We start from the raw sequence: 18,508 nt of genomic DNA, 5'->3' as shown, positions 1-18,508 counted from the left end.
AATAGGTCTAGAAGGATGAGAGCAGAGGAGAGAGAGTTAGCTTTAGCAGTGCGGAGCGCCTCCGTGACACAGAGAAGAGCAGTCTCAGTTGAATGACTAGTCTTGAAACCTGACTGATTTGGATCAAGAAGGTCATTCTGAGAGAGATAGCAGGAGAGCTGGCCAAGGACGGCACGTTCAAGAGTTTTGGAGAGAAAAGAAAGAAGGGATACTGGTCTGTAGTTGTTGACATCGGAGGGATCGAGTGTAGGTTTTTTCAGAACGGGTGCAACTCTCGCTCTCTTGAAGACGGAAGGGACGTAGCCAGTGGTCAAGGATGAGTTGATGAGCGAGGTGAGGTAAGGGAGAAGGTCTCCGGAAATGGTCTGGAGAAGAGAGGAGGGGATAGGGTCAAGCGGGCAGGTTGTTGGGCGGCCGGCCGTCACAAGACGCGAGATTTCATCTGGGGAGAGAGGGGAGAAAGAGGTCAAAGCACAGGGTAGGGCAGTGTGAGCAGAACCAGCGGTGTCGTTTGACTTAGCAAACGAGGATCGGATGTCGTCAACCTTCTTTTCAAAATGGTTGATGAAGTCATCCGCAGAGAGGGAGGAGGGGGGGGGGGGGGGGAGGATTCAGGAGGGAGGAGAAGGTGGCAAAGAGCTTCCTAGGGTTAGAAGCAGATGCTTGGAATTTAGAGTGGTAGAAAGTGGCTTTAGCAGCAGAGACAGAAGAGGAAAATGTAGAGAGGAGGGAGTGAAAGGATGCCAGGTCCGCAGGGAGGCGAGTTCTCCTCCATTTCCGCTCGGCTGCCCGGAGCCCTGTTCTGTGAGCTCGCAATGAGTCGTCGAGCCACGGAGCAGGAGGGGAGGACCGAGCCGGCCTGGAGGATAGGGGACATAGAGAGTCAAAGGATGCAGAAAGGGAGGAGAGGAGGGTTGAGGAGGCAGAATCAGGAGATAGGTTGGAGAAATTTTGAGCAGAGGGAAGAGATGATAGGATGGAAGAGGAGAGAGTAGCGGGGGAGAGAGAGCGAAGGTTTGGACGGCGCGATACCATCCGAGTAGGGGCAGTGTGGGAAGTGTTGGATGAGAGCGAGAGGGAAAAGGATACAAGGTAGTGGTCGGAGACTAGGAGGGGAGTTGCAATGAGGTTAGTGGAAGAACAGCATCTAGTAAAGATGAGGTCAAGCGTATTGCCTGCCTTGTGAGTAGGGGGGGAAGGTGAGAGGGTGAGGTCAAAAGAGGAGAGGAGTGGAAAGAGGGAGGCAGAGAGGAATGAGTCAAAGGTAGACGTGGGGAGGTTAAAGTCACCCAGAACTGTGAGAGGTGAGCCATCCTCAGGGAAGGAACTTATCAAGGCGTCAAACTCATTGATGAACTCTCCAAGGGAACCTGGAGGGCGATAAATGATAAGGATGTTAAGCTTGAAAGGGCTGGTAACTGTGACAGCATGGAATTCAAAGGAGGCGCTAGACAGATGGGTCAGGGGAGAAATATACTTATTTAGTAAACAAACCACATATGAAGGCAGCACTAGCTGTCAAGCTCTTATCTGTGCTTTATGTATGCAGCTATTTGTAAACAGGTAGGCCTTCAATATTTTCTATATGTTTTTATTTATTTTAGTAATGCAAGAACATTTGGTATGTACAGTCTTCAGAGAGGTCCGCACAGTAAAAGCAGGATTTTCTCATAATTTCCCTTGTCTCCTCCTGTTTCACAAAGGAAACGGGGTAATGAGTTAATGTCAAAATAATTTAATAAAAAATCTCCAACTTTCTCCTGATTCTCACCCAGTGTTGTGTTGTGTAATTCACCAGGGTGTGCTCCTCTAGGTTTTTTTTGTACATGGTCTCAAACTCTTCCATCACCTTCTTCAGGTCCACCTCAGAGCGGCTCAGCAGGCATCCTGATCAGAGTTTCATCACACGTACCGTAGCCCTGGAGAGGAGTTTTATATCTTTACCAAATACACCATCTAATACAGGTAAGCACCAACGCACACACGCATGAACACACACACACACGCATGAACACACACACACACGCATGAACACACACACACACACACACACACACACACACACACACACACACACACACACACACACACACACACACACACACACACACACACACACACACACACACACACACACACACACACACACACACACACACACACACACACACACACACACAGATGAAGAAAGCAGGCTTGCAGCAGACACTTTACTACACTATCAAAGACATACAGATCAGTTGAATATAAATCACAGAAATAGAGTACAATGTATCAATCATGATAGTTGAGATGACCTCACAAATGTCTATGAGGCAGTCCTCAACGTCCCCCTTCGGCTCCAGGTCTAGTGCTTTGGGCAAAGCCACAACACTGAAATCAGAATACTTCTGGAATGCTAGGAGATAAAAATAGACATTGATTCATTCATGATTAAGGACAGTCTTAAGAATCTTTCTTTCTGTGTGTACGTTTTATGTGTGACCTGTTTGTGTGTGGTTACATTACACCTGTTTGTCTGGGTGTGTTTGGACCTCTGTTGTGTGTTGGAACCTATGCAGTTATTTTGTACCTGGCTATTTTGGAGACTCGGCAGGCCTTCTGTGTGTTTGTGTGTGTTTGTACTCATTAATATGCCTTACCTTTGGCGAGCTGTGGGCCGCTCCTGCTGCTGGAATGTCAATGAAGACGGCGACATCAGTCCCTTTGGTATTCTCTCCTGCCTCAAAGAGAGCCTAGGAAACAATTTTACCACGTTAGAGACTGACTATGTGCCCAGACATTATCATGGAGTTATATTATTGCATCTACTATGTTGTTAAAGGTCCTACACTTGCGTCCTTTTTGGCAAGATCGATGTCCACGTCAGTGTCTTTACACCTGTCAGCCTTCAGAAGGGCCAGAATTGCGGGGGTGAAGTCTCCACTGGTCTCACATTTAATGACCTTGTCCAAGTCCTTCTGGTATTCTGTAGGAGAAAGCGAGCGAAACATTTATAACGCTTCAATACATCCTTACACTCATGATCGATCTTGAAATGAACACATATTCACACTATCCATGAAGGTCCTCTTGATCTGACAAATCTCCTCGTGTGTCCTTGATGCCATAATTTCTACCAGAAGATCCTAATTTGTGCCCAAACGCTATTGAACAAAACAAGAACCATATCGAATAGCAATTGAAGCATAGACCTGCCCTACAGTACATGATAATATTGGTCACAATTGGTCACCAAATAAAAGTGTGTGTGTGAACATTTGCAAATTCTTTCAACATGGCGCAGGATAGACAGCAAGGGAGAGGAAGAAATCAAAGAGCTCGTAGACAAGGGGCCCGTCAAAGAGGTCAAAGAGGTGGGCATGGGCCCCGTCAAAGAGGTGGGTATCAGAGAGAGGGAGGCAGACGACATGGAACATGTGTCTAAAGTCCAGGCCATCGTCATTGACCATGTGGTGAACAGAGGCCTTACCATGGCAGAGGCTGCCTGATTAGTTTACCCCAATCTGAAAAGATCAACTTTCAATTCGATCATGAGAACATTTCGCCAAGAAAACCAGTAAGTTTGCAGAATATGCACTCTGCTTTATCATTACATTTACAGTAAATTACATGTTACAGTAAATTACATACAGTAAAAAAAACATGTTAGTGTTCTTACAGTATGATCTATTGACAGTATACACTGTTCTACCCTCAGAATTGACAGAAGACCCTGTGGCCGTGTGCTGACCGACCAGCAGGAGTGAGCAGTGGTGGAAAAGGTGAGAGCCAGCAGTGACATATGGCTGTTCAAAATAAAGCAGGCCATTGAGGAGACCGATGACACCTTTATCAATGTGGCATCCACCAGCTTAACAACAATCATCTGCCTTTCGAAGAGGCACCAGGTATCTATGAAACACATTTACCTTGTGGCTTTTGTGAGAAACAACGACTGGGTGAAACAACTGCGGGCCTAGTATGTTCAGGTACAGCACTATATTGTAAGGCTCTGTATTTATTTTCTTAGTCAACCTTGTGTTCTGTTTCTTTGTGTTCTTGAACGTAGCCCTGTCTTTCATTTTTGCTCGTTGATTTCCCCTGTGTTAGTTACTTACCTGGTCTCATCAGCTCCTTATTTAGTTCAGTTCATTCTGTTTGTGCCTTTGTGAGGTATTGTTTGCTTTGACTCTACTAAGCCTTTTCCTAGCTCGTTTGTGAGAACCAGTTATAGCCTTCAGTCCTAGTTTTGATTCACCTGCCTGTTTGCCTACCTGTGTATGCCCATTGCCTGCCTGTGACCACGATTCCTGCCTTCTGCGAAATAAACACCTTCTGCGCTCTGCGCGTGAATCTACACCTTTTTCTCCCTGTGTATTCATTACATATATACTGTATTACTGTTACTATTTGATGTACACGTTACTTCACAATATCATATTGGAACTATACTGTAAAAATAACTAACAAAAATATATTTTAGATGGTGATAGTGCTTGATGCTGCTGTGAACTATCACAAGTATATCTTTGTTGATGAAGCGGGCTTTAACCTGGCCAAAACTTGGCAACTCATCGGCCAACGGGCGACGTCCAAGTGCCTGGACAACGTGGGGAAACATCTCCATGTGCGCATCTCTGAAGATGGTGTGGTATAACGTAGGTCATTACTTGGATCCTATAACACTGCTCACCTCATTGTGTTTCTCAATGAAATTGAGCAGGACTGTCAAGGTGGAGAAGTCACCGATGACATTGTGTGGGACAATTTCAGGTTCCACCATGCAGAGGGGGTTCAGGCATGGTTTTGGGCCCATCCCCGATATGTGACCCTGTTCCTGCCCCCATACTCTTCTGTCCTCAACCCTATTAAGGATTATTTTTCAGCATGGATGATTGCCGTCCTCATGAGCTTGCCACCTTCCTTCTGGCAATGGACGAGGCTTACGACGACATCAATGTAGACCAACGTCAAGCTTGGATTTGCCAAGCCAAAAGGTTTTTCCCGCGATGCATGAACAATGAGATTCACAGTGATGTGGACGAGAATGTACGGCCGGGCCTCCCGGGTGGAGCAGTAGGCTAGGGCACTGCATCGCAGTGCTAACTGCGCCACCAGAGTCTCTGGGTTCGCGCCCAGGCTCTGTCGCAGCCGGCCGCGACCGGGAGGTCCGTGGGGCGACGCACAATTGGCATAGCGTCGTCCGGGGTAGGGAGGGTTTGGCCGGTAGGGATATCCTTGTCTCATCGCGCTCCAGCGACTCCTGTGGCGGGCCGGGCGCAGTGCGCGCCAGCCAAGGGGGCCAGGTACATGGTGTTTCCTCCGACACATTGGTGCGGCTGGCTTCCGGGTTGGAGGCGCGCTGTGTTAAGAAGCAGTACGGCTGGTTGGGTTGTGCTTCGGAGGACGCATGGCTTTCGACCTTCGTCTCTCCCGAGCCCGTACGGGAGTTGTAGCAATGAGACAAGGTAGTAATTACTAGCGATTGGATACCACGAAAATTGGGGAGAAAATGGGATAAAATTTTTTTTTTAAAAATTAAAAAAAAAGAGAGAATGTACGGCCAAATGCTCAAGAAAGGCTTGATGCAAATGAATGCGTGCTAAATGTTATTTTATCTTAATTAATTTAATTTGTTTCATTTGAACAATGATATATTGCATTGGATGAACTTGCATTGGATGAACTGGTAGTTAAAACGACTAAGTTGAAAATATAGAATTATGTGATTAAACCAAAGTTCTCATTAGATTTCACAATAAACGTATATTTTGAATCAGTGGTTGTGTGGTGAGAGATGTTCACAATCCAAATGAATGCACAACGGCAAGTTTTGAATGAAAGACTGGCTGTGTTACAAGTGTGACCAGTTTGGAGTTTTGTACTAAGAGTTGTGAAAATATACCAAAAAACTGTATTGCTGTTTACCTTTGTAGCTTGTCTGAGCTGGTGGGCATCAAATTAGTCAGGGGTCATCAGCAGGGCCAAAACCACATCCTTCAGATCTGACCTCAGAGCTGACTTCAGGTCATCAGTCAGAGCCTGAAACAAGTTAGAGGGGAGGGGACGAGATGTGTAAGGGGCAGTTAGGAGTGGGGATTGGCTGAGGGGACAATGTTGTGACTCATATGCCCAGAAGACTGCTCATAGACTATTTTGATTTGTTGTCTCTGCCCATTGCTCCTCTTCACCAGAACTGTCATAGTCACATCCTCATCCACTCCTGTAGAGGTAATATTGATCATTAATAAAAACACAACAAAACCGACTGAGTGAATAGTTAAATAAAGGTTAAATAAAACATTTAAATTTAATAAACATAGAAGCCCATTGGATAGAAACTGGTTGAATCAACATTGTTTACACATAATTTGAACCACAAAATGTAATGTGATGATATTGAATCAACGTGAATGTGCTCATGTGCTCAGTGTGAACCTGCTTTCATCTGTGAAGAGCACAGGGCGCCAGTGGCGAATTTGCCAATCTTGGTGTTCTCTGGCATATGCAAAACGTCCTGCACGGCGTTGGGCTGTAAGCACAACCCCCACCTGTGGACATCGGGCCCTCATACCACCCTCATGGAGTCTGTTTCTGACCGTTTGAGCAGACACATGCACATTTGTGGCCTGCTGGAGGTCATTTTGCAGGGCGCTGGCAGTGCACCTCCTTGCACAAAGGCGGAGGTAGCGGTCCTGCTGCTGGGTTGTTGCCCTCCTACGGCCTCTTCCACATCTCCTGATGTACTGGCCTGTCTCCTGGTAGCGCCTCCATGCTCTGGACACTACACTGACAGACACAGCAAACCTTTTTGCCACAGCTCGCATTGATGTGCCATCCTGGATGAACTGCACTACCTGAGCCACTTGTGTGGGTTGTAGACTCCGTCTCATGCTACAACTAGAGTGAGACCACCGCCAGCATTCAAAAGTGACCAAAACATCAGCCAGGAAGCATAGGAAGTGAGAAGTGGTCTGTGGTCACCACCTGCAGAATCACTCCTTTTTTGGGGGTGTCTTGCTAATTGCCTATAATTTCCACCTTTTGTCTATTCCATTTGCACAACAGCATGTGAAATTTATTGTCAATCAGTGTTGCTTCCTAAGTGGACAGTTTGATTTCACAGAAGTGTGATTGACTTGGAGTAACATTGTGTTGTTTAAGTGTTCCCTTTATTTTTTTGAGCAGTGTATTTCACAGATGGTACAATGACTATCTACACTGTACTTCCTTGTTTTGTCACATAAACTGAAATTAAGCAAACTTTTAGAATTTTAGCAACCAGGAAATGGTGGAACGATTTCTGCATAGTGCACCTTTAAAGAGAATGAGCACAAGTGCATCAATACTTCTTATACGTTCCTTATCGTCACAAGGCCGCAGAGCTAGACGGATTACCAGGATGTGTCTTCACTGACATTTTCAACCTCCCTGTCCGAGTCTGTAATGCCAACATGTTTTAAGTAGACCACCATAGTCCCTGTGCCCAAGAACACTAAGGTAACCTGCCTAAATGACTACAGACCCATAGCACTCACATCTGTAGCCATGAAGTGCTTTGAAAGACTGGTCACAGCTCACATCAACACTATTATCCCAGAAACCCTAGACCCACTCCAATTTGCATACCGCCCTAACTTATCCACAGATGATGCACTTTATTGCACTCCACACTGCTCTTTCCTACCTGGACAAAAGGAACACCTATCTGAGAATGCTATTCATTGACTACAGCTCAGTGTTCAACACCATAGTGCCCTCAAAGCTCATCAATAAGCTAAGGACCTGGGACTAAACACCTCACTTTGCAACTGGATCCTGGACTTCCTGACGGGCCACCACCAGGTGGTAAGGGTAGGTAACAACACATCCGCCACGCTTATCCTCAACACAGGGGAGGTCAGAGACCTGGCCGTGTGGTGCCAGGACAACAACCTCTCCCTCAACGTGATCAAGACAAAGGAGATGATTGTGGACTACAGGAAAAGGAGGATCGAGCATGCCCCCATTCTCATCGACGGGGCTGAAGTGGAGCAGGTTGAGAGCTTCAAATTCCTTAGTGTCCACATCACCAACAAACTAACATGATCAAAGCACACCAAGACTGTCATGAATAGCACACAACAAAACCTATTCCCCCTCAGGAGACTGAAAAGATTTGGCATGGGTCTTCAGATCCTCAAAAGGTTCTACAGCTGCACCATCGAGAGCATCCTGACTGGTTGCATCACTGCCTGGTATGGCAACTGCTCGGCCTCCAGCCGCAAGGCACTACAGAGGGTAATGCGTATGGCCCAGTACATGGGGCAAAGCTTCCTGCCATCCAGGACCTCTATACCAGGTGGTGTCATGCACCCAAAAATTGTCAAAGACTCCAGCCACCCTTTTTGTTAGTTTAAAAAAAAAAGTTTAAAAATGTAAGTGCATTGTTCGTTAGAGGCTTGTAAGTAAGCTTTTCACTGTAAGGTCTACACCGGTTGTATACGGCGCATGTGACTAATACAATTTTATTTGATTTTATTTGAATGTTAGAAAACCTCACCTGTTCACCTGAAGAGATTGTCCTGAGTCGCAGTTGTCTTGATTGTGTTGTTCACTACTCAACAACACACCTTGCAGTGTCTCCACCATTCACTTCTCAAACCCCTCCGAGCCTGACAACATTTTATCCCTCAAGCGAACCTTGTTCAACCACAACAGATTTAGCATACTAGTGCCTGTGCTAAAGATTACAGTAAGAAGCAGAAATGCTGCAAATCAGTCGTTATGTAGTGGGTTTGATTGCGGTGATGTCTGATGTTCTCCTCCAACACAATAAAAGTGATAAGCATTTCACGACATACCATGAAGACGTGTTGTGTTAACAAAATGTTACGTCAAAGTCAGATTCATTGAGTGAAATACAAAGCCAGTAGGCATGTACAGTATGTGAATAAAAGGTTGAAATGTGTTTTCCCAAACCGTTCCAAACACAACCGTTCCAAATCTGTTATTCCAAACTATTTCAAACACGAGGCAAACTCAATAAAGACACAATAGCAGTTGAATAATTGTATATCTCTTTATACACTGAGTGTACAAAACATTAAGAACACCTTCCTAATATTGAGTTGCCCCCCCACACATGGATGCTGGCCCACGATGTCTCCAATGCTTGTTGTTTCCAATGCTACCCACAGTTGTGTCAAGTTGGCTGGATGTCCTTTGGGTGGTGGACCATTCTTGATACACACAGGAAACTGTTGAAAGTGAAAACCCCAGCAGAAAAACCCAGTTCTTGACACAAACCAGTGCGCCTGGCACCTACTACCATACCCCATTCAAAGGCACTTAAATATGTTATCTTACCCATTCAACATCTGAATGGCACACATACACAATCCATGTCTCAATTGACTCAAGTCTTAAAAATCCTTCTTCAACCTGTTTTCTCCCCTTCATCTACACTGATTGAAGTGGATTGAACAAGTGACATCAATAAAGGATCATAGCTTTCACCTGGATTCACCTGGTCAGTCTATGTCATTGAAAGAGCAAGTGTCCTTCATGTTTTGTACACTCAGTGTACAGTCCCCAACCTAATCCAAAATGTGAATTTGTTCTTAAGCAATTAGTAGCTCAAATCCAACACTTTCTTGTACAATTCAATACATTTGCAAATTCTTTAGTTAAACAATTGTTAGATTTATAAAAAATCTTGACTTTTATTTTTCTTCTGGGTGCTAGCGTCTTGGAGGTGGCTGTCCTCTCCCCCGTCCTCGCCCTGGTCCCCCTCCTGGTCCCTGCTGACCATTTCCAGGCAGAGGTCCAGGCCCCCGGGGACCCGGTGGGCGGGTCACTGCGCCTCGAGCGTTGGGATTTGGTGATGACAGGGACACGTCTTTCTGCAGGTTCACATCCTTGCCTGCAGTTCCTGGCCTCACCTTTGTAGACTTTCCACCTTGGTCTGCTTTATTGTCTGGTCAGGGAAGACATAGGGGGAGTGCATTGGCTCAAAGTCTAAACAAGTACAACCATATTTTTGCTCATGCAACCTGGACATAACATAGTAAATCCAGGACTCTCCAATTAGTATGATATGTTATGTTTTGTATGGTTTTTCTATTAATTTGTGGATATCCATCATCCATTTCTTATGATATGTTACGAATTACAAATTGCACATTGTACAAAATGTTACGAATTTGCTAAACTTATAATATGATACCAGTTCCAATTTGTGGTGGCTAACATTATCTAGGTGGCAAGGTGGTTAACGCTAACGTTGGCTAGGTGGCTAGAGTTAGCTATGGTTTAGGGGTTAAGGTAAGGGTTAAGGTTAGGGGTAGGAGTTAAGTTAAAGGGTTAAGGTTAGGGAAATGGCTAGCTAACATGCTAAGTAGTTGCAAAGTAGACAACAGTTGTAAGTAGTTGCAAAGTTGCTAATTAGCTAAAATGCTACATTCGTCCGTGATGAGATTCGAACATGTAACCTTTGGGTTGCTAGATGTTTGCATTATAAACCTACCCATCCACCCCAACCAACCATCCTATTTTTGTTTTTGCCTTAAGTAACTTTCTGTTTTATGTAACCATACCAAACAGAACATATCATATTAATTTGAGTGTCCCCGGAGTTACGTTTACCATGTTACGTCTAGTCTATGAGACCAGGCTGGCTCATGATATCATTGATTTCAGCCATATTTAACATCAGGTCAAACAAGATCACCTGCGTTGCACTATCGGAGTTAAGGTTTCATACACATTTAACGTGAAGGTATGATGCTCACCTGCACCTGTCTCTGGTGGGGGAGCTGGGGGCAAGAGAGAGCGGTTGGGGAGCAGGTCCTCCAGGTCCTTCATGACCTGGTCTGTGCTTTCAGTGTTGTTCCTCCTGTTCTTCTCCTCATCTCTTGCCTAAAGAGAGACAGAGATAGTGTGTGTTTGTGTGTGTTTGTGTGAGTGAGTGATAGATAGATAGATGAAAGATAGATATATACATGTAGATAGATAGATGATAAGGAGCAAGTGAGTATTATTTAAATAACAGTCAAAAGTTTTTTGAACACCTACTCATTCATTTTTTAAAACTATTTTCCACATTGTAGAATAATAGTGAAGACATCAAAACTATGAAACTGTTGGAAAAGCATTCCAGGTGAAGCTGGTTGAGAGAATGCCAAGAGTGTGCAAAACTATCATCAACGCAAAGGGTGGCAATAAAATATATTTTGATTTGTTTAACACTTTCTGGTGACTACATGATTCATATGTGTTATTGCCTAGTTTTGATGTCTTCACTATTATTCTACAATGTAGAAAATAGTTTAAAAAAAATAAAGACCCTTGAATGAGTAGGTGTCCAAACTTTTGACCGGTAGTGTGTATATTAACCACATAACATTTTTACGTGAGACTGAATTAATTTGAAAAACCCTCAGACTCACCATCTGCATCTTCTTCTTCAGCTCCGCGTTGGCATGTTGGTACGCCTCAGATACCGAGTTCAAATAGTAGATAGCCAGTCTGTGGGGAAGTACATATTCATCTGTTTACAAATGTAGATATGCAGTATCCTAATATATATATATATATATGTGTGTGTGTGTGTGTGTGTGTGTGTGTGTGCGCGTGTGTGTGTGTGTGTGTGTGTGTGTGTGTGTGTGTGTGTGTGTGTGTGTGTGTGTGTGTGTGTGTGTGTGTGTGTGTGTGTGTGTGTGTCTGTGTGTGTGTGTGAACGTATGTGTAGCTATATACTTTTCTACTCACACCATCAGTAGCACAGCTGGTATAATGAGGCCAGGGTTGGCTGCATAGCCCATCAGTGTTCCCAGAAAGGCAGGCAGGTCCAGGTCTATCGTCTCCATGATGACATCAAACATCTTGGCCTTCCCACTGTGGAGATCACATATTGTGTGAGTCTGTATTTGTGATTTTTTTGTGTGAGTATGTAGCTACAGGTATGTGTCCTTACATATTGTATATTGTTCGTCTGTGTTTATGTGTAGAGATGTGAGTGCATTTGCAGGGATTCTCCTCTGTGAATGTGTATGTCCTACAGAACAGTAAACATGCCTGTGTGTGTTACCTGAATGGCCCACAGTCAAAGGAGGGTGGCAAAGTCATGATGGTGTAGACCACAGGCAGTAGACTGAGAAAGAGGATGAGAAGGAGGAGTCCCATGTAGAAGTTGTTGGATTTGGAGGCTTTGAAGACCCTCTCATGGGGCACGTTAGTGGCCATTACGGCCCAGCACTGGTAGTACATGGAGGAGAGGAGACGCAGGACGTTTATCCCTACCAGCCCTGGAGCATAGAATGCACCCATCCTGAAAAAATAAAAAAAAAGAGAGAGAGAGAGAGAGAGAGAGAGAGAGAGAGACACACACACACACACACACACACACACACACACACACACACACACACACACACACACACACACACACACACACACACACACACACACACACACACACACACACACACACACACACACACACACACACACACACACACACACACACACACACACACACACACACACACGATCAGCAAAGGGAATATACTACAAGAGTTCTATAGTTCTACAACCAGAATAGAAATATCTCTTACCAGATCATTCCTTGGTTGAAGACCAGACCAAGAACATTGCCACTGATGTCAAACTCTCCATACGATGGCTAGAGAGGGAGAGACAATCCATATCACAAACAGTGGTTCAAACTCCTGCCTGGCAACAAAAATGTAGACCTCTAGAACATCCCCGCCAATGGACAAGATAAGACATTTGTAACAATGACCAGTGGAGCACGTACATATGTGGCTTCGAGGTCCCAGCACCAGCAGTAGTTGAGGAACCTGACAATGACAGCCCGTGCAAAGTCACCAATCAGGATGGTCAGGTAGGTCACCTGGATGTCTGAAACGGTCAGCTTCACAAACTCCTGTCGCATGATGAACATCACAGACAGGGCTTCACAAAGGTACATTGCATACAACAGAAAAAATGACCATATCACACCAGAGATGAGGATATCAGTAAGGTGTCAGTACTATGCCGACGGCGGTCTCCCAGCATGGCCCCCTGATGACATCAGAGGGGTCCATGGGGGGTGGGGTGGTGTCCGTGTCATTGTTGTAGAGGGTGAAGTTAGCGTAGTATTCCTTCTGGGCCCAGATGGACGCATTCCTAATGGACACCTCCTCCTCAAGCTGAGGGGAAGGAAGGAAGTCATCGAATCACAGGTCATCCATTACAATGCGCTACCCATTCATCCCAATGACAATGCATCTCTCTGAGGAACATCAGTCCTAAGAGTATGAAACCAATCCCTCACTACAGGATGCACTGCGTTGTTTACAGAATACGTAACTCAACCGTCCCAGTATTAAACCTTATCCTTCTCATTGACCCTTTCTTATTATCCCAAAAAGGATCCTGTAATTCCGCTCTCAGTGTAGATTTAAGATGAACAAGAAAGAGCTAACGTCTGGTAGTGGCCTAAAGTAGTGTGAGGCAGCCTTACACTACCTTGTTGTTGACCTCATCAAACAGGGCAAACAGGAAAGTGTAGAGGTTTCCCAAAAAGAGGGCAAAGATGCGCCCCAGCTGCCATTTGAGGGCGATCCGGGGGTGGTACTCCTCCAGCTCAGCAATGGTCTCAAACAGGGGAGGACACACCAGGCCCAACAGGGACATGATGAGCTCCAACTACACAGTGGGACAATGGGAGGAATCATACCATCTCTCCACTACACCACCACTTTACACAACACCATATGATCAAACATATTTTGGTGATGAAATAGAGGGGGAATTTGTTTAGTCATTAATGAATGAGATAAAGAAAATGCAACACTATTATGACATAATATCACTATAATTTATTCCAAGTAGAAACTGATTCCATTGGTTTCAAAGGATGTACATGGCATCAACACCATTCTCCAAGCATTACCTCGTTTTTCTCGTACCAGCTCAGGTCGTCCCTGTTGGCAAATTCCTGGGACCTTTTCACCACAAAGAAGATGAGGTAGCCACTTCCTCCCAGGCAGCAGATGATCATGAAGTTGGCCAGCACACGCAGGAACCTCCTCAGGTGGATGTTCTCATCCTTTTGGTTCTCCTGCTCATCCACGATGGACTCCTGCACTCAGACAGACAGAAAGACAGTTAGATTATGGGCCACTAACATGTTTAAGTGGTGCTGTGTAATTAGTGGGAAATAATATATGTAATTATATTGGATTGAATACAGTAGAGAATACTCAGAAGAACATCATTCAAAAGATCAGACATTGTGATGAAGTTGCGAAAATAGAACACATGTCTCCATGGTTACCTTGAAGCTGGTTGTGATGGAGGCGTACTTGTTGTCAGCCGTCTCGGCGTTGCCGATGAGGTAATCCCAGCTGGTGAACATCTTCCAGGCAAAGGTGAACTCCCCGTCATCTCCGTCCCCTCCCCCCACGTCAGCATTCTTAGCCATTCTATCAAAACATATATGAATGACAGTGGAGAAAAGCCATCATCCAATTTCAGATCATACACCATGAACAAACAAAATGATTTGTATTTATTTGTTTATTTTGATCCCCATGAGCTTTTGCAGAAGCAGCAGCTACTCTTCCTGGGGTCTATCTTGATGTGTTAAGCTGTGTTTGACATATGTGTGACATGGGATCATATTTTATAAGTGGGGGATTGGGTGGTGACTCACGTTCGTATCACCACCATCAGGCTGTAGCCAAAAGTCCCCACTCCTACCATGAGGTAAGACAGCGGGAGGCGGAACTTCAGCAGCCCAATGGTCCTCTGGTTGTTGTAGTAACCATAGAAGAGGACTGAGTATTTGCAATATCCCTGAGAAAGAAAGAAGTGATCGCAAGTGATGAACTGCGCTCTTATAGTGTACCAATAAACTGTGTCTTCTGATCTTCACGGGTGTCTCCAGACCCATGCTGATCATTTAAATAGTACAGTATGAAATATCATCACATCATATGAGCCTGAACTCTTTGATATGGTAATATTTGATAGGCTTTCATGCAGAGTAAATAGAGGGTAGCCTATCTCGACTGCATGTTTTAACCCACGTTGAAGTCCATGAGGACAGAGTAGTCTTGAGCAGTGGGTTGCTCAGCTCTGGGCACTGTCTTTCTGGGAATGGATCCATACGGAAGTCCCATCAGAACCTGGAGCCATAAAACATTTAAATAATGATTGATAGACTGCTAGAGTATACATTAGAGTTGTATCTATGTGTTACAACTCTTTGTGAGGCGGTTTTACCTCTGGGATCACAACCAGTCCGAAGGTTAAGCCAAAGAGGACCATGTTCATGCCATACATCCAGCGCAGGAAGATGAAGTAGGAAGCAACTGAGGACCCAAAGTGACCTGAGGGGAGAGAAGTGACCTATAGGGTTTCTTCACTAGGTTGTAGCGATCAGCTGTCATTCAACTGGTCTTTGTCAATCAGCTCAGTATATTACTTTATCTTGTGTCGTGACCTGTGTTCAGGAATATTTTCAGTATTTTGGTGTTTCGAAAGTGTGGGGTATCAGGTAACTCACTTTCAACCTCTTTTATCTTTCGTTCCCATGGTATGCAAGTCGTTTTGAAATTTTCAAAATCTCTTTGGAATTTGATCCATTTCTGGCGAAAAAGAAAGACAATCATTTTTATAGCCTCGTATTTTGACAACCACAAAAAGCTAAGTGGCAGAAAATCATATATTGTGCTCATGGTTCCATACCTTCGTCATCATGACTTTATAGGCATAAAACTTCCTGCCTTTTCCTTTTCCCAAAGCCCCTTCAAATTTATCCACAAATTCTTGACATTCTCTGAGAACAAATCATAAGGTTAGCAACAGAACAGCTACAGTCAAGCTCAAATAAATTGATAAAATTAACAAAATATGAAAATAATTCTGACAGGAGGTGTAGAACATATTTTAAAATGGGGTACAAAAACACAGCTATGATAAATGAATAGAGCTAATTATTATCTTTAAGTGTATCTCAACTTCATCCTGACAGCATATGTCATTTTTCCAGTAGCCTATGCGAGTGCAATCAGTCAACTCGTTCATTACTTCAGATGTACCAGCCTCCTCTTCATTCGCCAGGGCTTGTTCCTCATAATAGCTATGACCTTCTTCTTCTCCTCCACCTCCTCCTTCAGTCGTTCCATCTCTCCTTCTGACATGGACTCTTCCTCTGAGTCTGTGTTAGAGTCTGTGTCTGAGCTGGGAGTTAGATAGATGATAGAGGAAGGGAGACAGAGTGGAACAGAGAGTGGAAGACAGATTGTTAGGAGAGAGCGATCGAAAGGAAAGAGAGGTCAGTGATGGAGAGAGACAGAGAGAGAGAGATAGTTGGAAAGGTTAGACAGGATGTCCCTCTATTTCTCTTGGTGCAAGGGTAGCAAATATTGTATAATACAGTTAAATAAGGTATTTGACCCATTATTTTGATTCCTGTGCTGTTTAGTACTACGTTTAGAATCTTGGGCCCTGATTTCCACTCAAGATACCTGCTCTCTTTCTTCTTCTTCTTCTTCTTGTCCTTCTCGTCTTCCTTCTCCTTTCCTTTGCCCTTCCCTTTGGCATCTCCTTTCTTATCTTTGGTCTCCTCTTCTTTCCCCTTCTTTCCCATGGCTCCCTTCTTGTTTCTCTTGTTCCCCTTCTCCTCCTCGCTGTCCTCGTCACTGTCCTGGGCCTTTCCTCCTTTCTTTTTGTTTGCTGCTCCTTTATTTGCTGCTCTTCCTTGTCTTCTCTTGGGGGTGTCATCCTCACTTTCATCGTCGGTGTCACGTGACTTAGCACCTTTCTTCTTATTGGCTCCTCTGCGGTTTCTGGGGGCCTCCTCTTCCTCCTCGTCCTCATCATCCTCATCAGCTGGCTTTTTGCCCCTGCCGCGGGCTCCTCCTCTGCCAGCTGCCGGTCTTCTGTTCCCTCTCCTTCGACTGGTGTCTGTATATACACGCACGCACGTACGCACACACGCGCACACACACACACACACACACACACACACACACACACACACACACACACACACACACACACACACACACACACACACACACACACACACACACACACACACACACAAATGTATGCGCGAGAACACACACACAACAGCTCAACAGATGCAGAAATATACACTTTTAGCACAATGTAAAAAAATACACTAATACAGATAGAGCTGAAGCTTTTTAAATATCAGGTCAATTCTAACAACCGGTGTCAGTAGCTGTCCTCCTTCTTCACAGAGAAAGACACCACTATAAGCTCTGCTTTATACGGGTCAGGTGAGAACTCATCTCCGCTTACCCTCACTGTCACTCACGTCCCCATCGATCTCGATTCCAACTGAATGACAACGCAAACAAATAAATGTCCACCACTCATTCAAACATCTCTAAAATGGCCCAGCATGAATCTATAAAGGAATTTTGCATTTGCATCTCATATAAAGTCTTTATATCACCTCAAAGCCAGAGCATAAAAACATTAACAACTGAGATTCTGAATCCCAACTCACCATCCTCAATCTTCGCCGCCACATCACTCTTCCTAGGCATGGTGGTCAGCGTGAGAAATTCTCTGAAGGTACTGGGACTTTAACTGGACTGAATGCACCAACCCCTCCCCAGGTACACAGAGCCAGAGCTCTACCGGGACCTGTACCTCGCTCTAGTAACTAACTCCCCATCACTATGACAACTACAGCATGTGACCTGCCTCCATAGGTGTTATATTGTTTCTGGAAACAAAAACATGATATCATAGCTGCAGACATCAAGGAGTGTGTAACTTAATCACAGCAACAACAACAAAAAAGTTCCAGCATGATCTGGTGTTGGTTTTCTTAAATAAAACCCAGAGAACCCCCATAGGGAACCTGAGGAATCATTTCAGTGGACAGCATCTGTGTCAGACAGAAGGTTAAGGGAGTGGACCTTCTCTACGGTCCATATAGCAGCAGAAGGACAAGGACATTTAAACAGTTAGAGACACTCTCACTCGTCTGGACACCAGACACCATGACCACACACAGACCAAGACGAACAGCCTTAAAGATTTAATGAAGGTTTGGGTTTCCTTTTCAAGACCCATTAGGCAAACCTCAAACACATTACACACATCTTACACATTACATTTGCTATTGATGCAATGCCTACAGAATATTGGAGAGCTATTGCCCACAATGACGGTGTGAGAATGCACAGCGGTTTGTGTAGTAACACATATAGTACACACACAAAGATACAGAGCGCACACCGCTGAGCCTGTTGGCCCCCATTAAATAATGAAGAGGAGCTCATCTTCCACAGCCAAAACGACACCATCACACGCTCCTCCACCCTGTCAAGTAGAAAACACACACACGCACACATGCATAAAACATTGCATCTATCACCAGTATCATTTAAAAAAAAGTGCAATCATAATATTACAATTTCATTTTTCCAACCAATAATATTCCAGAAATGATTCCACCTTTAATGAAAATGGAAACCAGGTCATCATC

General features: G+C 44.5%; 1 protein-coding gene and 1 pseudogene across 1 annotated transcript; both read right to left on the bottom strand.

Annotated features, from left to right (window-relative positions):
* Positions 1 to 1,735: 1,735 nt before the first annotated feature.
* On the bottom strand, positions 1,736 to 6,227 carry LOC129863265 (annexin A1-like; annotated as a pseudogene).
* A 2,821-nt stretch (positions 6,228 to 9,048) lies between these two features.
* tmc2a (transmembrane channel-like 2a) lies at positions 9,049 to 17,558 on the bottom strand. Its single transcript, XM_055935163.1, has 20 exons — positions 17,519 to 17,558; positions 17,308 to 17,346; positions 16,506 to 16,944; positions 16,066 to 16,218; positions 15,724 to 15,814; positions 15,542 to 15,623; positions 15,259 to 15,365; positions 15,063 to 15,161; positions 14,687 to 14,829; positions 14,309 to 14,456; positions 13,925 to 14,113; positions 13,498 to 13,677; positions 13,020 to 13,178; positions 12,782 to 12,910; positions 12,579 to 12,646; positions 12,053 to 12,292; positions 11,734 to 11,859; positions 11,412 to 11,490; positions 10,755 to 10,881; positions 9,049 to 9,940 (listed from the first exon to the last, which is right to left on the bottom strand). The coding sequence occupies exons 1-20, from the start codon at positions 17,556 to 17,558 to the stop codon at positions 9,705 to 9,707; spliced, it is 2,874 nt and encodes a 957-aa protein (XP_055791138.1). The 3' UTR covers positions 9,049 to 9,704.
* Positions 17,559 to 18,508: the final 950 nt, after the last annotated feature.

This window comes from Salvelinus fontinalis, chromosome 10 (genome assembly GCF_029448725.1).
Source record: "Salvelinus fontinalis isolate EN_2023a chromosome 10, ASM2944872v1, whole genome shotgun sequence".
NCBI classification, from domain to species: Eukaryota; Metazoa; Chordata; class Actinopteri; order Salmoniformes; family Salmonidae; genus Salvelinus; species Salvelinus fontinalis.
The sequence above is the reverse complement of the archived record's forward strand: the minus strand, read 5'-3'. Positions and strand labels throughout refer to the sequence as shown.

Bases quoted from the DNA above. Each gene is read 5' to 3' on its own strand.
- tmc2a (XM_055935163.1), bottom strand. From the start codon at position 17,558: ATGCCTAGGAAGAGTGATGTGGCGGCGAAGATTGAGGATG. The intron at 12,911-13,019 runs GTACTGACACCT...ATCATGCGACAG, and splicing joins GGGAGACCGCCGTCGGCATA to GAGTTTGTGAAGCTGACCGT. The intron at 11,860-12,052 runs GTAACACACACA...TGATCTCCACAG, and splicing joins TTTGACTGTGGGCCATTCAG to TGGGAAGGCCAAGATGTTTG.